Source organism: Trypanosoma brucei, chromosome 1 (assembly GCF_000002445.2).
Source record: "Trypanosoma brucei brucei TREU927 chromosome 1, complete sequence".
Taxonomy (NCBI): domain Eukaryota; phylum Euglenozoa; class Kinetoplastea; order Trypanosomatida; family Trypanosomatidae; genus Trypanosoma; species Trypanosoma brucei.
Window position 1 is genome coordinate 334394 of NC_008409.1, and position 14966 is coordinate 349359.

Sequence of the window (14966 nt, forward strand, 5' to 3'; positions counted from 1 at the left end):
CTTCTTGGCCAAAGATAATTCCCTCTATTAAAAAAAAAACAAAAAAACAAAAGCTTGTGGTTCAGTGGTACATCGCTAACGGATCGTTTTATTTTAATTTAATTTAATTTCTTTTTCTTTGTTTTTGTTTCGTTTTTTTTTAAAAAAAAATAACACCCCCCTCCTCCTTGTGGAGACTGTCCGCCTGACTGCTTTTATTTCATTTTTATCCTTTTTCTTTCTCCTTTCTCCCCCTCATTTCTCTTTTTAAAATAATAATAATAATACTACTAATAATAAACAATAAAGACAAAATGAAGGACATTAGTTGCCCTACGGGGGAAACCGGCTCGATATTTGAGAAATCCAAGAAGTTTCAACATTTCTTTACGATGGATGGAGCTGTGGGGACATTGGTGGAAAGATGTGGTTTGGATCCATCTAAAATGGGTTCCATGTGGTCAACATCTGCACTTATCACGGATGAAGAAATAGTTCGTTACGTTCATAAATCCTACTTGGATGTGGGGGCCGATGTTATTTTAACAAATACTTATCAAATGCACGCCGCTGGATGTGCTCAGGCGGGAGTAACCATGAATGAAGTGGTAAACACCGCCGTCCGTGTTTTGTGCGACGGCATCACGCCTGAACGTGCGGCGGCAACAAAAGAGGCAAAAGTATGGGCTCAACATGTTATGAATAACAAAAGGAGCGAATTCGTAAATGTGTTTGCTCCACTTTTTTATGGACCACGAGATGATGCATCAAAATGCCCGGTGTTGGTTGGTGGTAGTCTCGGATCATATGGAGCTTCACTCGGGAATGCGCAGGAATACCGCGGGGAATATGAGGTTAATGAAGACATCATCAGGGATTATTATGTAGGAAGGTTTATGGCCTTTGTGAACCATGTGGATGAGAAGGAGGCCCACTTGAAGGTGGATTTCATCATGATTGAAACAATTCCATTGTTAAATGAAGCAATAGAAATATTTACATGGCTGAAATATCAGAAGGAAGATGAGACACTTCGGTCGGCACCGGTGTGTTTGTCATTTATTTCTTGTTTACGGGAACCGCGTCCTGACGTGACTGTTGATGATGCCACTTTGAATGAATGGTGGCTGGCGGCGGAATCAAACATCCGTCTTATTGATGGCAATACGTTTGAGAAGGCGTTTAATTCTCTAATGGAACTTCAGTTACCGCAGCTGGTTGGGTTTGGAACCAACTGCTGTAGTCCTCTTGAAGCGAGTGTCGTTGCAAGTGCTTTTCTCAAAAAGAAAAAGCATAAGGTGACGGACCCATCACTAGCGCTATTTTTGTATTCAAATTCTGGCGAAAACTTCAAGGAGGGGGAATGGCATTGGGGCGGTCAATTACCACGGGGTTCACATTCACCAACATCCAGCCCTAAGGAAACATTACCATTTACAACATTACAGAGATTAATGTTGTGTTGCGAAGCTGATGTCCGCACCGCTGCTTTTTTTGCCTATCAGTTACTGCTTCAAAGGCCCGAAGCGGACGATTGGCTTTTCGATATTATCATCTGCGGCGGTTGTTGTCGTTCAACTCCTGAAGATATTGCTATGATACGCAGTTTAGTGTGAGGTTGTTTTTTTTTATTTTTCGTTATTTGACAGCACTCACTTATCTTTACCATGGTGTTTCTCCGTTATAGGTATGGAGTTACGATTTTTTTTCCTTTTTTTTCCTTTTCAAATATTGTTTTTCTTATATTGTTCCTTTTTCTTTTTCGTATCTTTTCTCATTTTTCTTTTTTTTTTCTGGGGTGGAGCTATGATTTTCATGACTAGTGACAGAGCCCCCATTCATTTCCCTTCTTTTTTCTTTTTTCTTTTTTCCTTTTTTCCTTTTTTCTCTATTCCTTTCCTTTCCTCAACGAAAAAAGAAGAAAGTGAAAATGTTGTAAGTGAATTAACCAAAATTCAAAAAAAAAAGCAGCAAAGAAAGAAAAATAAAAGGAAAAGAGGATACAACAACAGAAGCAATCAAACAAATAAACAAAGAAATAAACACATCAACACAAGAATTCAAGCCAGAATAGAAACAACAAAAAGAAATGATGTTGAAGTGAAAGCGGCTACTTTTTAGTGTGCAGCGGCCAGTGTTTTTTTCTTTTTTGGTCCGGCACCTTCATTTCGTTTTTATCGTTTTGCTGCAAGAGAAAAAGAAAAGAGGAAGGGATTATTATCTGAATTTATTTGATGAAGGATAATTTGAAAGTGTTTTCACTTTTATTGTTTAGTTTCGTTTTGTTTGTAGTGGTTATTGTAACGCCGGTGACGGTTAAGATAGAAAATCACACGTAACGGAGGGATGATTTTTAAAATCAAAGAGATTTTTTAATATTAAAGAGAAGAAAAACAAAGACGTAAATTGAAAAAAAAAAAGCACACAGTGGTGAAGTTTGACCACAGACATGAATTTAATTTAACGTTCCAATGACAAACGAAACAAACACACGTTTATTAAACATTTTTGTGATCGTTGTCATTGTTGTTATCACTTACTCTCTTTTACCCTGTCGTCTTTCTTTCTTTTTTTTTTTTAGTGCTGTGATTACCAAATTTTTTCCCCTGTTTAAATAATATATCTAATCATAAATAAATATATATATATTTCTATATTCCCCTCCCATTTCCCCCATTTTCCTACTAAACTATCATCCGTTATTTCTCTTTTTCTTTTCTTTTATTATTTTTATTTTTTCCCCCTTTATCTTGTTTCATAATTTGTTTTTTTTTCTTTTTAAATCGAACGGATGATGTTTAAAAGGAGGGGAAAATGTTGTTTAAAGATTATTTATAACCTCCATAGCACACGGACACACACACACACACACAAAAACAAAAACAAAAATAAAAAAGAAAAAAACGGAGGAAAATGAATTAAATAATAGATATATTATTATATCAGTAAGAGGGGAGAGATATATAACGTATAAAAAAGGAAAAAAAAAACAACGTGGAGGAAAAATAAGAATAATGTGAGGGGAAAATACAATAGAATGTTTGAGTGCCGAATTTGTGTGCATGTGTTTTTAGCAACAGATGAAAATGCTGGCGACATTAGGGGGTGTAAAAAAAAAAAAGAAAAAGAAAAAAAAAGAAAAAAAGAAAAGAGGGTTCGTAGGAATATTCATTTCAAAAGCAATAAAACGGAGAACACAAATGTCTCTATGTGGAAATATTGGCGAGAGTACCGCTGTTGTTTTGATGATATGTTTCAATTTTTTTTCCCCCTTTACTTTTGGTTTTTCCATTAATAATTCTTCACTTTTTTACACACTCTTTCCTCTCTCTCTCTCTTTTTTTCTTTTATCATTTTATGTTTTGCAAGTTTCTGATGACACGTATGAAAGTTGCCTTCACTGAGGCACGAGTTTTGGTTTCGCAACTTTGCATTTTACAAACCGTCAAAACCCACATGAGTAAATGTTCCCTCAAATCCCTTTTCCTTTTGTTATTATTATTATTTTGTTGTTATTATTTTCACTGATTTAAGACTATTCATCTCAATTCTTTTCCTTTTCCATTTTCCCTTTTCTTCTTTTTCCCCTTTTCCCCTTTTTTTTTTTCCACTTTTAAATTATTTACATCCGTCTTTAGTTGTTGCCTCTGTTGTTGCCAATTTCTTTCCCCCCCTCCCATACGTGTAGCTGCAAAGCAAAGAAAAAATAATAATAAATTAAAACAATGACAGAGATTGTGTCGGATAATTACTTTCCACCTAACGACAAATTGGGAGAAACTCCCTCGGTTCCGAACGAAGCAACTCCACCTCTCGAATCGCCCTCAAGTACCACTGAAAACGCAACATCATTAAAAAGGGAGGAGAACACATCGGCGTTACATTCAAACTCACTTTTGGACACATCATCAAGTATATGCGCATTTGAGTTTAATTTTGTTATTGAACAGGATGAAACAGTGCGTGGCGCAATTGAGACTATTAATGCTCTCATGCAAGCGGGTGACATTAATGGGGCGGTAGCGGTAGCTGAAGCGAGTCAACTTACTATTGATATGTTAGCGCTCAATGGAACACAACTGGCGACTGCAATGAATATGACGCTAAAATATGCGGTGCGGCCGATATGTGGCGCTTTCTTATTTTTATTTGATACCGCCTTTGGTGTGTGGGCGATGGTGCCCTCATTAGAGGGAATTTTGAGAAAAACAGCACACAAAGTTGAAAATAATAATACCACCGCCACTTCTTACGTAGCAACGCGTGAGAAACCTTTCTTATGGGGTATTACAGGCGGAATGGATGTTACAAATCGGGTGTACGCGGAGGTGACGATGCTCGTTGTTTGTGTTATTCTTTGTTTGCTTATTTTTAGTATTCGCCGTTTGTTTAGGCATTATTCTGCGAGCATTGACACTTTGGAAGCTTGGAAACAAAAAAGTTGGCATGTCCAGGCAAATGGTGCGTATTCGCCAGCTCCTCTGTTACCGTTGGCTGTAAACCATACGCACGTTGAGACACTCGCATGGGAGGATGGATTGCAGTTTGCCAACAAATCAAAGTCACTGCATAATATTTCTCCCACGTCGTCTGGAGCGAACTTAGTGGAAGATAACATGAGCCCAATATCACTTTCACGCACCATGTAGTGTAGTTTCTGCAGAGTGTTGCGAAAAATTATGAGTGCGCGTATGTGTGGTTGGAATCCCTGGCTACCTTGTCCATCAAATGCAAAGTCGCAGCTATATTGTAATTGTGATTGTGATTGTGTTACTGTTACTACTAATACTGCTACTGCTACTATTACTATTACTATTACTACTACCCGCTGCTGGCTGTATGATTACTGCCGGCTCTTTAAAAACACTTCCGCTAACGCTGCGTGTTCTATTAGTTTTGTAACGCGCACGAATACATTGTTGAAGTGATTTCACATCGTGATATCTACGCTTGTTGAAAACCATCAAATCTGTGGTCGCGCTGACTGAAGTTTCAGTATATATATATATATATATGCATGTACGTGTTTATTTGTTTATTCATTTACTCTTCCCACTTTATTGTCCTTATTTCTCATTTTTATTATCAACGTGATTGCTTCCCCAAATAAAAACGGTACTCTTGCGATTCATTTGTGTAAGAGGGGAAGGTGTGTGTGTGAAAAGCCTTTATGTTAATAGCAGAATGTCACTTCTAGTTGCTCTCGTACGCGTCATCGGGTTTGTTCTATTCTTTACCGCCCTATTGCGGGTGAAGAAAACTCGCGTCCGACACCTTCCCTCGCGCCGTACGCGTGTGTCACGGCATCAAGGTGAGACATGCATATGGTTGGAGCGATTAACGAGTGCTGTGTTTGACATTTTTTATAGCGCGATGCGTGAAGGGAATGAACCCGACACGAGGGAGCAGCGAGGGCAAAGCCAAAACAATTCGTGCGAAGGAGATTTTGCGGCCAACTCAGCGCGGCGTGAGGATAAAAGCTGCGGTGGCGGTGGCGGAGTTGGTGGGGATGCATGGCGTTTTGTAAGATTAATTGAGGAACATGTGGAGGCACTGCTAGAGGATCGTGGCATAGCTGCATGCGCAACTTTCAACATACATTCACTTGGCGATAAGCCACCCATTATACGAGCCATACGGGTAATAAACCGTACAGGAATGGAATCCGTCCCACCAGGTTCTGCTGCTCCGGCGACAGGGAGTGGCAGCCCCGGATCTGGTGATAAAGACACTGCCACGCCTTCCACAGTTGTTGTACCACCCGCCCTTAACGCTAACACCTCCACTAGTATCAATGCCACCGGAGTTAAACCAGTGGTTTCGCACAAAACGAAGCTTCGTCCCTCTCAACTTACCTTGTATCCAACAGGTGACGGTACGGAGAAATGGCACAACGAAATGCACCCGGACGAGGCTGTGGCAGCTGCGCCGTCAGCGGCAAACCCCATTCTATCGTGTTTACCTCCACTGCCGGCAACAGCAATTGAACTGGAGGCTGAAGTGGAGTATGCTGGGGATATTGACGTAAGGTTGCAGGCTGATATTTGCCTCGCACGTGGAAGGCGATTACCGGTGTTTATTCGTGTTAGTGACGTTGAATACATCAAAGCCCATGTGAGACTGCATGCCACGCTGAAGCATGAAAATGCCACGATGGATACTCAGCGAAAGCCGTACCTCCAGTGTACTTTATGGCTTGAATCGGAGCCAACGTTCTCCTTCAAAATGTCCACGGTCTTTAGTTTCCATGGGATTCGCGATTTCTTCGCCGTTCCGGTTGTAGCTAAGTTTTTGTTTCTCCGCCTTGTTAACTATCGCATGTTGTATCCGCGTGGCGCGGGTTTGTCATTTAATATTCCCCTCCCAGAAGACGTGGTGGACGGTGGCGTTTATCCCTGGTTTTCGCCCATGGATGACGTTGGGACGGTGGCGACTCCCTCGCTAAATAGTTTTATGATGGGGCGCGGTGCATTGTGACGATGAATAACCGTTGCCGCCTTTTATATATATGTGTGTGTGTGTATGTGTGTTTTATATTTTTTCATTGTGCCTTGGGCTGTACGATGGTGGTGCCGGTGTGATTCTCAACTGGAGAAGTGAAATCTGCCTTTCATTTAAGGTAGTATTTACGGGTGAGCGAAATGAGGAGATCCAGTCGCGAGGCGAGGGTAAATGCGGTGACATTTACGTTGAATGTGTATGCCTTTGCGCAGCGTCGTTGTGCATTTGCCCTCAGTGAATACTTTAGGTGCTTCACCTCGCAGAAAGAGGCGAGAAGTGGAAGGAACGCAAAGAGCTGACACGTATAGAAATAAGTGTGTTTTATACAGTGTGCCGAACTATGGCCGCATGTATCTTTTTTCTTCTGTTTGTATCGTACCTTCCCATTCAATCTTCACAATGGAAGCAGTGATTGGGGTGCATAGATGAATGTAGCCAAACGAGAGTTTATTAGAGGTATGATGGCGCACTACCGCGCATCCCTTCCTCCTCCTGAGCACAGCGTTGTTATACATGAGCTACAGAAGCGTGTGCTCGACATTGGTATGCTTGCGGTTAATAAAGCTCATGTTGAGTTGTTTGGCTCCCATGTTAGCGGCTTTTGCACACCTCACTCTGATGCAGATATTTCCCTTACGTATCGAAATTTTTCACCATGGCTTCAGGGGATGGAGCGGGTGGATGAGCAAAACAACAAACGCATGACGCGCTTCGGTAAGGAAGCATCAGCCATGGGGATGGAGGACGTGCGGTACATACGCGCCCGTATTCCGGTAGTGCAGTTTACTGACGGTGTGACGGGTATTCATTGTGATGTCAGTATCGGCAATATAGGAGGTGTGGAGAACTCGAAGATACTGTGTGCCATACGTCAAGTTTTCCCTGACTTTTACGGAGCGTATATTCACCTGGTTAAGGCGTGGGGAAAGGCGCGTGAAGTGATTGCCCCGGAGCGGAGTACATTTAATAGTTTCACCGTGACCACAATGGCCCTCATGGTGCTGCAGGAACTCGGTTTGCTTCCTGTGTTTTCAAAGCCGACGGGTGAGTTTGGCGAGCTAACCGTTGCCGATGCAGAGATGCTTCTCCAAGAGTTTAAGTTGCCACCCATATATGATTCGCTACATGATGACGACGAGAAACTTGGAGAGGCTGTTTTCTTTTGTCTTCAGCGTTTTGCGGAATATTATGCAAAATATGACTTTAGTGCCGGAACGGTAAGTCTCATTCATCCTCGTCGCCATCGTACTGTCTATGAACGGGTGGTACGGCGGCACTTGGAGTTACTGGGCTCGAGGAAACGATTGGAGTGGGAGAAACATATCGCTGAACACAAGGAGGATGGTCCACTCGATGAAAATGACTTTAGCGCATCGATGCAAAATGAAACTACGCAACGCCCGAGTAACTCACCATACGTGGTGGAGGATTTCGTGAATTATGTGAACTGCGGTCGGCGTGTGCAGGCGTCGCGTGTGCGGCACATTCAGCAGGAATTCAATCGATTACGCGAGATGTTAATTGACAAGGAGAGCGAGCTGAAGTTTGACGAGGTTTTTAGGGAAAGCGATACAGTCCCCCGCTTTCAAGGATTTGAGGGAGTTGGTACGCGGGACCATCGTGTTAAAACGTTCCGACCCCAATGAGTGACATCCTTTCACATCATTGGATTTACCTGTCGTGTTGTTGGAGTTCAAACCATATTGTTAGGAAAGGCACTTCCAACTCAACGAAGATGGGTGGTGGATATGGTTGGAGCTATCCGTTCACAGATAAGAGCGTCAACGAAAGGAAAAAAAAATACATATAGTCACATTACCACTCCTTAATGTATTAGGTTACCTGCAAGCGCGCATGGCACCTCTTCATAATAGTATATCCTTTAAGTATGTCGTAATATTCAAGGAGAATTTTTTTCTGTTGATATCCATTTAAACGCCAGGAGGGAATTACTCTCTTCTTTTTTTAGAATCTCCTTGTTTGTTTTTCTTTTCAGTGCTCAGTTTTGATTTAATTTATTATTGACACCCATATCCTCTTCGACCTGTCGAAGGACCTTACCAGGGGGGAGGGAGGGGGGAAAGGAGAGTGAATTTTGTCATTTATGGCATGCAGTACCAAAAGGGATGCGAGCGATATTCGAGACGGGAGAACTGAGCGGCGATTACCTGCCATTCCCCTTGATGCGTGGGCATTCCGCCGTATGGCACCTCAAGGCTCCATCACCCCAAGTGGCCTCATCACCGCAGATGTGGATGGTGACGGTGTGGAAGAGGTAATTATTGGCACAACAGAGGGGCAGTTGCTGTTGTTGAAGATGGGTTACAGGACACCCGTGTATTCTCGAACGATTCCTGCCACGATTTCTGTGGTTCTTTATAGCGCAAAGACGCTTCGTCTCCTTTTGGTGACACTGGAAGGACAATGTGAAGTGATAGAGGGATTCATTACTGGCAGTAAAACTATAGCCTGCTCATCTCGTGGTGGGTCTACGACATCTTCTCGCAAGAGGGATGAAGATGCAACCGCCGGTGTCATGGGTTCGGAGATGTGTTCTGGGGGAAGCCACAGCGGGGTCTACAGTGAATGTTTGGACAAGGAGTATCAACCCTGTGGGGCCTCTTACATCTTTTCCATCCCGCCAAACTGCATTTGCGGTGATATTGGCGTCGATGAGAAAAGCGGCGAGGGAAACATTGTTTTCTTGGGATCATATGATGGTCATGTGTACGTTTATTCCGTTTCGCCTCTTGGTGAACGGCTTGGGTTGCTTTTTCTTCACTCCCATGTTTCCTCCATAAAATCGTTTATTGTGCCGGCCAACGGGACTGCACTGCCACCTTCCAGAGATGACCACCTTACGTGCGCGGAAAGCAGCAGCACTACTACAGCATCATTTACGATGGAAACCTGGCGCAGATGCTCCTTATTGCTCGTCTGCTGCAGCCAGCGTATCGTATTGCTTGGTGCCTCTCGGGAGGAAATAATGCACTGGCAGGGGCACCATCAACCTCGAACGGTTTCGATGGTTGGGTACGTGTGTGAGGGATGTGCAGCAACCTCGGCGTGCATGCGACCCACAGATGCTGTAGGCTCTTTGACTATAGGAATGGAGACTCCGCTTTCTGACAGTAGCACTTCTTTAAACAAAACGGCACCATTGGAACCCAAGTGGCAGTTTCCACTTTATCATTTGTCGAAGAGTAATGTACATCTTCCCACTGAGGAAGGTGGTAGACAGGTGGCCCCTCAGGAGGAAAGTACCGCCGAGTTGCACGCTCCGTGGTTGTTGCCCTGGAAATATTCGCAACATCAAGGCAGCTCAAATGCCACGGTGACAACACTGGAAATTCAACAGTGTCGCCATTCTTATCAGCGGCAGCATGACAGTGTTGCCAGCACCAGCACAACACATGACCATGGGGAATCATCTCCTAAGGTTAATGACGCGGACGTGATTATTCGCTCACCTGCAGCTGTAGATGTAGCAACTGCGCCACATGCTGCGCAGTTCGCCGTTGCCACGGAGGACGGTCGTTGGTTCATATTCGAAATGTTGCTCGCAGGTTCGAGCATTGGAACGGCTTCCCCGGGGCGAATAGGGGATGGGCCGGTTGAAGGCTCCACATCTTCATTCCGTGGGACGGTTGTGTGTTTAATGTCGGGTTGTGTCCAAGATGCCGGATTCGTTGAACGTGTTCGCGTCGTCAATGTAGGAAACGATGGGTTCCAGGCAATCTTCCTTTCCATGGACGGGACCTGTTATGCCCTTGATGCGCACAAAAATACCGTTGTCACATCACGGGTGAAGGCGGGTGCGCTTTCCTTTACCGTAATGGGGTGTGCTTCAGAAAATGGGGAAGCTGGATCCCCTGCCGGTAACACTGCCGCTGCTGCAATGCGTCAGAATGAGGCGCTCTCCAGTCTTGCTCCATGCGGATTTTCTCTCGTTAGTGTTGCTGTTGATGAGGTGGTGGTTTTGTCAATTGGTGGTGAATCGCATGAGTGGACTCCACCAACAGGTGCGGATGGTTTAGTTCGTGATCGTGGGTCCTCGGCGCTTCAAACGCGCATATCTACGAATGAGGGCGGTCGTGGTATCCATGAAGGTAGTGAACAGTCAAATCGAAAGCTCCTTGACCAAACGGAAAACGATGCACCCGATGAAGATGCTGTAATGTTGAAGCTCGGCGCCCTGCTTCTAAAAGGTAGCCATAACCCCGGGGATGTTGAGCGTTTCTCGGAGGAGTACCGGCGTTTTGTTGCTCGGAAGTTTTGTGCGTTTGGCCTCACACAGAAGGAGTGGAGGATGCTTCAGCAGCTGGGCGAGTAGTTGCCGCGTTGCATACGTGTGAACTCACTTCATTGACGAGTTTTAGCTTGTCATTTTGGTCTCTTTTTGACAAACACACACACACACACACACACGACATACCGGTGTCGAGATATTTTTTCCTTTATCTGCTTTTACTTATCGTTAACTCACAGTGCACGTGCATACGTCACCTGTTTTTTTTCTTTTTCCCTCTTCTATTTCGCCGTTGCCTGATACCCACTACCACACAGTTGGCCTTGTTCGCTCTCTGAGCTTTCGTGCAAGGGAGGGGGTTTCAAAAAAAAAAAAAAGACGAAAAGAATAAAGCCGAAACAAAGTAATTTTGTAAGTGGCACGACGCACAAGTCGTATACCTTCCTTTGGCTGGCTTTTGCCGGTTCTTTAGATTACACGCCGCTTCAGTGAGGGTTTCTGTGGGGGGGGGGGAGGGAGGTAAAGGGTGAAGCACAAGAAGGTGTGTGAGGCTGCGTAATTTTAGAACGGTTAACCGTGCGCGAAAAGCCATCAAGTCACCCAGCGGGGACAATTTTGTTATCGATAACGCTCTCCCTCCAATCATTTGACCACCCCGATTCATGCAAACATCGCGACCCTCTGCCGATAATGTCCACGTTTCGTGTAGGTTTCGACCCCTTAGTTCAGGTGAGCGGAATGGCGGGTTGTGTGTTCATCTCGAGGGGTCCAATCATGTCGTCTGCAGAGTTCAATCTTGTCAGCGGCTCGGGCGGTCCAATGGAGCCCCAAGGCAGCAACCGATTCCCTGCAACTCGGTAGGTGGAGATGGCTTCAACCGATTTCCCTCTGCAGACACTGCAGTTGATCAATATCGTTTTTCCTTCGCGCGTGTTTACCCACCAGAGGTGGGGCAGGACGAAATTTATAATGAGGTTGCACGTCCCATAGTGAAGGATGTAATGAAGGGTTACAATGGAACTTTGCTTGTTTACGGCCAAACGGGAAGTGGGAAGACGCATACCATGTTTGGTGCTGGTGAAGCAGTGGGTAGGGAAAGAAGTGGAACCATCAGCACAGCTTTATACGGCACCGCTGGCGATGACCGTGGACCCGTACGAGCACAGGGCGGACGTGCGAATGTTAATGCGGGTATCATCCCCCGTGCCGTCAATCAAATCTTTGATATGATCCATAGTGCTGACGAGGCGTTAGAATTTGAGATACGAGCAATGTTCGTTGAGGTGTACATGGAGCGTGTTCGAGATCTTCTTGACCACGGAAACCTCAATCTTCAGGTACGTGAGGGCCCTTCAGGTTTTTATGTGGAAAATTGTAAGTTACCGTACGTGTCAAGCGCAGAGGAGATGATGCAGCTTATCAACTCAGGCGTGTGTCGCAGAGTTACCGCGGCCACAGCCTGCAATGAAGCGAGCAGCCGTAGCCACTGTGTGTTGAACATCACAGTTAAGAGTGTCAACCACACGAAGCACGTTGCAACTGTTGGGAAACTGTTTCTGGTTGACCTTGCGGGGAGTGAAAAAGTTGCCAAGACCCATGTGGATGGAATGCAGCTGGAAGAAGCAAAAATGATAAACAAGTCACTCACAACTCTTGGTCATGTGATCATGAGCCTAGCAGACAAACAGGCCCACGTGCCGTACCGTGACAGCAAACTTACACGAATCCTCAAAGACTCTCTTGGAGGCAATTCACGAACGGCACTTGTAGTGTGCTGTAGTCCTTCACAATTTAATGATCAGGAGACGTTATCGACATTGCGCTTTGGAGCGCGCGCACAGAACGTTTGCAACGTAGCGATTGTCAATAAACAACTTACCGCGGAGGAGCTGAAGGGTATGCTGGACCTTGCCCGAGTGGAGATAAAGAGACTTCGAAAGCTGCTCCATGATATGGGTGTCACTGTTCCCAGTAGCGGAAACCACGGTGGTGAGGAGATTAGTGACTGTTTTAGTGGCGTGGCTGAATCTTCCTGTGGAGGCGAGACTTTCGCAACTCGCGTTGCAAGCCCGTGCGACACTGCAGTTCCGGGCCCACATTCTGAAGCGTCGGCGGTGGGGCATCTGGAAGAAACAGACGCTGTTATTAATGCCGACGGGGTGGTGGATGAGAGCTCCGTAAATGAGGGGGATGTGGTGCGGCGAGGGATTTACGATGAATTGTCGGGGGAGGGTATAAGTCCGGAAGTTAGTCACCTGCACGACAACCCGTGTGTGTCTCAAGGAACTACCGAAGCTATTCGTAACCAATTAGCCGAACAAGCAGCGCTGATTAAATTGTTGAGGGAGGAGAACGCTGTTTGGGAAGAGGAACACATGATCGCTGTACGAGAATTGTATGGCTACAGACGCTACGCCGAGCATTGCCGCGAGGTCTTGGGCGAGGTGAGCATTACGGGGGATGTTGTATCTCGACGTATTTCTTCATACAGAGAGCGAGTTCTCGCTATTGTCGCAAAGCTTTGCAGTCATTCGGATACAACAGAAGATAATTTAGCCACACAGAGCAATGAGTACCCTAACCAGATTAAGGAGGGGCGATCCTTGGTTGAATTGGGAGCAACACGCGAGACTTGTTCTTCGGTTTCTAACAACCTTTCCCAACCCTTGTTATCATCTCATATAAGCAGTCGGACAACTATGTGTTCCTTACCAGCTCTTGGTGACGGTACTGCAGGAAATAATAATACAATCACTGGGTCGATGGAACTTGCATGTGCTAGTGTTGAGTCCCCGAATGGAGACACCCTTCAAATCCGAAAAAAATATGAAGAGTTGCAGGGGCGTCTGGCACGCGCAATGGATGAAATTGAGAGGCTTCAAAGCACCAATAGTGTTTTATCACTGGATTTGCAGTTGGCGGAGAAACGGCTCCAAATTCGCCACGAACGCATTGAAAGCCTGAAGTTTGGGTTACGTCAGGAGTCTGCAAGTAACCAAGAGCTGCAGCAGAGTTTGGAAAGGCAAATGTCTGCTCACCGAACACAACTTCAGGCGGCGCGTAACGATGCGTTGTATTGGAGACAACGTTATGATGATTTATTGAACCACTGCCATACCAGCAGCAGCAGCAGAAAACCTCGTGCTACTCATATCAGCCCTATACGCCGGCGGAGCCTCACACCAACATTAGAAGGCGTGTTGGTAGCTCGAAGTCCATCTGCGCGTGCACCGCCATCATCAGTTGCTACGTCACCGGGGCGTGGTGTTATTGTTAAACCCATACGTGGCGGCGGAAGCAAGTTGGAACACGCCTTTGCGTAAAGGAAGAGAAGTAGCCATCGCATGACATCCTTGAACAAATTACCGCTGAATTTAGTAATTCGAAAGAGAAGGAAAATAATTGATAATAAGGAAACAGCAGTGCGTTTGGTTAGGGACTATATAATGCTTACACAGATATACATGTGGGACGTGCGCCAGTGTATTTTGTCTTGTTCGGCGGTTTTTTTGGGGGGGGAAGGAGGCTTGACTGCGGTCTCAAAATCATTAAAACCGGTTGAGATTTGTTCGGTGGATATATATATATATATATATATATGTTTCAACCCTTATGTTTCTTTTTCACCTTTTTTTTCTTTTCATCTGTCGTAAAGTTCGTATGCTGGACACGAGGTAAGAATAAGGTTCGTTACCCCTCAGTCAGTCTCTTTCCGTCTGGCTTTGTTTTTCTCATAGCCATTTTTACCTTGTTTCTATTACTGTTCTTGCAAACACATTATTTTTTACACACATACCAAAAGAAAAAGAAAGATGGAGAAGAGAGAAACGAAACAGAAAAGGGAAGCAGCCGCAACCTACTCCACTGTTTATCCGTGTGCTGTACCCCCTCCCTTAAATTTAAATCATCTTTTGCATTGGCGTGTGAATGGAATGTGATGGGTGGTGGTGTCTAGATTTTGTTCAATGTGCCTTTTTTTTTTTAAATTTCTTCGCTGTTGTTGTACACTAAGTGATGCAAAGGGCATTTGTTTTTTGTTTTTTTTACCCCCAAACTCACGGGGATTTTCCTTATTTGTGCAGACTTCGTTATTTAGATGCGACGAAGTGGAGCGTCCGCAATGGGATATGGAAGTATGCCCTCTTGCATAACTTTCATTCCCCTGTATTTATTGTAACTTTAAAAAAAAAACTTCTGTCAAGGAACTGTGGTTGAACAAGTAAAATGTATGATTTTC

At 44.8% G+C, this 14966-nt stretch overlaps 10 protein-coding genes across 10 annotated transcripts, besides 17 other annotated features; all 10 read left to right on the plus strand.

The window, feature by feature from the left end:
* Positions 1 to 293: 293 nt before the first annotated feature.
* Positions 294 to 1595, plus strand: TB927.1.1270 (homocysteine S-methyltransferase, putative; the record flags this gene model as incomplete). The annotated part of the gene is made up of 1 exon (XM_001218828.1): positions 294 to 1595. The coding sequence occupies one exon, from the start codon at positions 294 to 296 to the stop codon at positions 1593 to 1595; it is 1302 nt and encodes a 433-aa protein (XP_001218829.1).
* Positions 1596 to 1668: 73 nt separating this feature from the next.
* Positions 1669 to 1807: a sequence feature (Signal anchor predicted for Tb927.1.1280 by SignalP 2.0 HMM (Signal peptide probabilty 0.001, signal anchor probability 0.999) with cleavage site probability 0.000 between residues 47 and 48).
* On the plus strand, positions 1669 to 2100 carry TB927.1.1280 (hypothetical protein, unlikely; the record flags this gene model as incomplete). The annotated part of the gene is made up of 1 exon (XM_001218829.1): positions 1669 to 2100. One exon carries the CDS (start codon positions 1669 to 1671, stop codon positions 2098 to 2100), a length of 432 nt encoding a protein of 143 aa, XP_001218830.1.
* Positions 1711 to 1779: a sequence feature (2 probable transmembrane helices predicted for Tb927.1.1280 by TMHMM2.0 at aa 15-37 and 50-72).
* Positions 1816 to 1884: a sequence feature (2 probable transmembrane helices predicted for Tb927.1.1280 by TMHMM2.0 at aa 15-37 and 50-72).
* Positions 2101 to 3059: 959 nt separating the features above from the next.
* TB927.1.1290 (hypothetical protein, unlikely) lies at positions 3060 to 3383 on the plus strand (the record flags this gene model as incomplete). Its single annotated transcript, XM_001218830.1, has 1 exon — positions 3060 to 3383. The coding sequence occupies one exon, from the start codon at positions 3060 to 3062 to the stop codon at positions 3381 to 3383; it is 324 nt and encodes a 107-aa protein (XP_001218831.1).
* Positions 3186 to 3254: a sequence feature (2 probable transmembrane helices predicted for Tb927.1.1290 by TMHMM2.0 at aa 43-65 and 75-97).
* Positions 3282 to 3350: a sequence feature (2 probable transmembrane helices predicted for Tb927.1.1290 by TMHMM2.0 at aa 43-65 and 75-97).
* A 321-nt stretch (positions 3384 to 3704) lies between the features above and the next one.
* Positions 3705 to 4628, plus strand: TB927.1.1300 (hypothetical protein, conserved; the record flags this gene model as incomplete). Its single annotated transcript, XM_001218831.1, has 1 exon — positions 3705 to 4628. The coding sequence occupies one exon, from the start codon at positions 3705 to 3707 to the stop codon at positions 4626 to 4628; it is 924 nt and encodes a 307-aa protein (XP_001218832.1).
* Positions 4092 to 4160: a sequence feature (2 probable transmembrane helices predicted for Tb927.1.1300 by TMHMM2.0 at aa 130-152 and 199-218).
* Positions 4299 to 4358: a sequence feature (2 probable transmembrane helices predicted for Tb927.1.1300 by TMHMM2.0 at aa 130-152 and 199-218).
* Positions 4629 to 5163: 535 nt separating the features above from the next.
* Positions 5164 to 5227: a sequence feature (Signal peptide predicted for Tb927.1.1310 by SignalP 2.0 HMM (Signal peptide probabilty 0.832, signal anchor probability 0.149) with cleavage site probability 0.215 between residues 22 and 23).
* On the plus strand, positions 5164 to 6456 carry TB927.1.1310 (hypothetical protein, conserved; the record flags this gene model as incomplete). The annotated part of the gene is made up of 1 exon (XM_001218832.1): positions 5164 to 6456. The coding sequence occupies one exon, from the start codon at positions 5164 to 5166 to the stop codon at positions 6454 to 6456; it is 1293 nt and encodes a 430-aa protein (XP_001218833.1).
* Positions 5167 to 5226: a sequence feature (1 probable transmembrane helix predicted for Tb927.1.1310 by TMHMM2.0 at aa 2-21).
* Positions 6488 to 6533: a sequence feature (Signal peptide predicted for Tb927.1.1320 by SignalP 2.0 HMM (Signal peptide probabilty 0.969, signal anchor probability 0.010) with cleavage site probability 0.670 between residues 16 and 17).
* TB927.1.1320 (hypothetical protein, unlikely) lies at positions 6488 to 6718 on the plus strand (the record flags this gene model as incomplete). The annotated part of the gene is made up of 1 exon (XM_001218833.1): positions 6488 to 6718. The coding sequence occupies one exon, from the start codon at positions 6488 to 6490 to the stop codon at positions 6716 to 6718; it is 231 nt and encodes a 76-aa protein (XP_001218834.1).
* Positions 6500 to 6568: a sequence feature (1 probable transmembrane helix predicted for Tb927.1.1320 by TMHMM2.0 at aa 5-27).
* Positions 6635 to 6640: a sequence feature (GPI-Anchor Signal predicted for Tb927.1.1320 by DGPI v2.04 with cleavage site probability 0.1462 near 50).
* A 187-nt stretch (positions 6719 to 6905) lies between the features above and the next one.
* Positions 6906 to 8126, plus strand: TB927.1.1330 (hypothetical protein, conserved; the record flags this gene model as incomplete). The annotated part of the gene is made up of 1 exon (XM_001218834.1): positions 6906 to 8126. The coding sequence occupies one exon, from the start codon at positions 6906 to 6908 to the stop codon at positions 8124 to 8126; it is 1221 nt and encodes a 406-aa protein (XP_001218835.1).
* Positions 8127 to 8584: 458 nt separating this feature from the next.
* TB927.1.1340 (FG-GAP repeat protein; intergrin alpha chain protein) lies at positions 8585 to 10813 on the plus strand (the record flags this gene model as incomplete). The annotated part of the gene is made up of 1 exon (XM_001218835.1): positions 8585 to 10813. The coding sequence occupies one exon, from the start codon at positions 8585 to 8587 to the stop codon at positions 10811 to 10813; it is 2229 nt and encodes a 742-aa protein (XP_001218836.1).
* On the plus strand, positions 11392 to 14052 carry TB927.1.1350 (kinesin heavy chain, putative; the record flags this gene model as incomplete). The annotated part of the gene is made up of 1 exon (XM_001218836.1): positions 11392 to 14052. The coding sequence occupies one exon, from the start codon at positions 11392 to 11394 to the stop codon at positions 14050 to 14052; it is 2661 nt and encodes an 886-aa protein (XP_001218837.1).
* A 109-nt stretch (positions 14053 to 14161) lies between these two features.
* Positions 14162 to 14167: a repeat region (telomeric repeat hexamer TTAGGG).
* Positions 14168 to 14327: 160 nt separating this feature from the next.
* Positions 14328 to 14382: a sequence feature (Signal anchor predicted for Tb927.1.1360 by SignalP 2.0 HMM (Signal peptide probabilty 0.012, signal anchor probability 0.988) with cleavage site probability 0.004 between residues 19 and 20).
* TB927.1.1360 (hypothetical protein, unlikely) lies at positions 14328 to 14684 on the plus strand (the record flags this gene model as incomplete). The annotated part of the gene is made up of 1 exon (XM_001218837.1): positions 14328 to 14684. The coding sequence occupies one exon, from the start codon at positions 14328 to 14330 to the stop codon at positions 14682 to 14684; it is 357 nt and encodes a 118-aa protein (XP_001218838.1).
* Positions 14346 to 14405: a sequence feature (2 probable transmembrane helices predicted for Tb927.1.1360 by TMHMM2.0 at aa 7-26 and 41-63).
* Positions 14448 to 14516: a sequence feature (2 probable transmembrane helices predicted for Tb927.1.1360 by TMHMM2.0 at aa 7-26 and 41-63).
* Positions 14571 to 14576: a sequence feature (GPI-Anchor Signal predicted for Tb927.1.1360 by DGPI v2.04 with cleavage site probability 0.696 near 83).
* Positions 14685 to 14966: the final 282 nt, after the last annotated feature.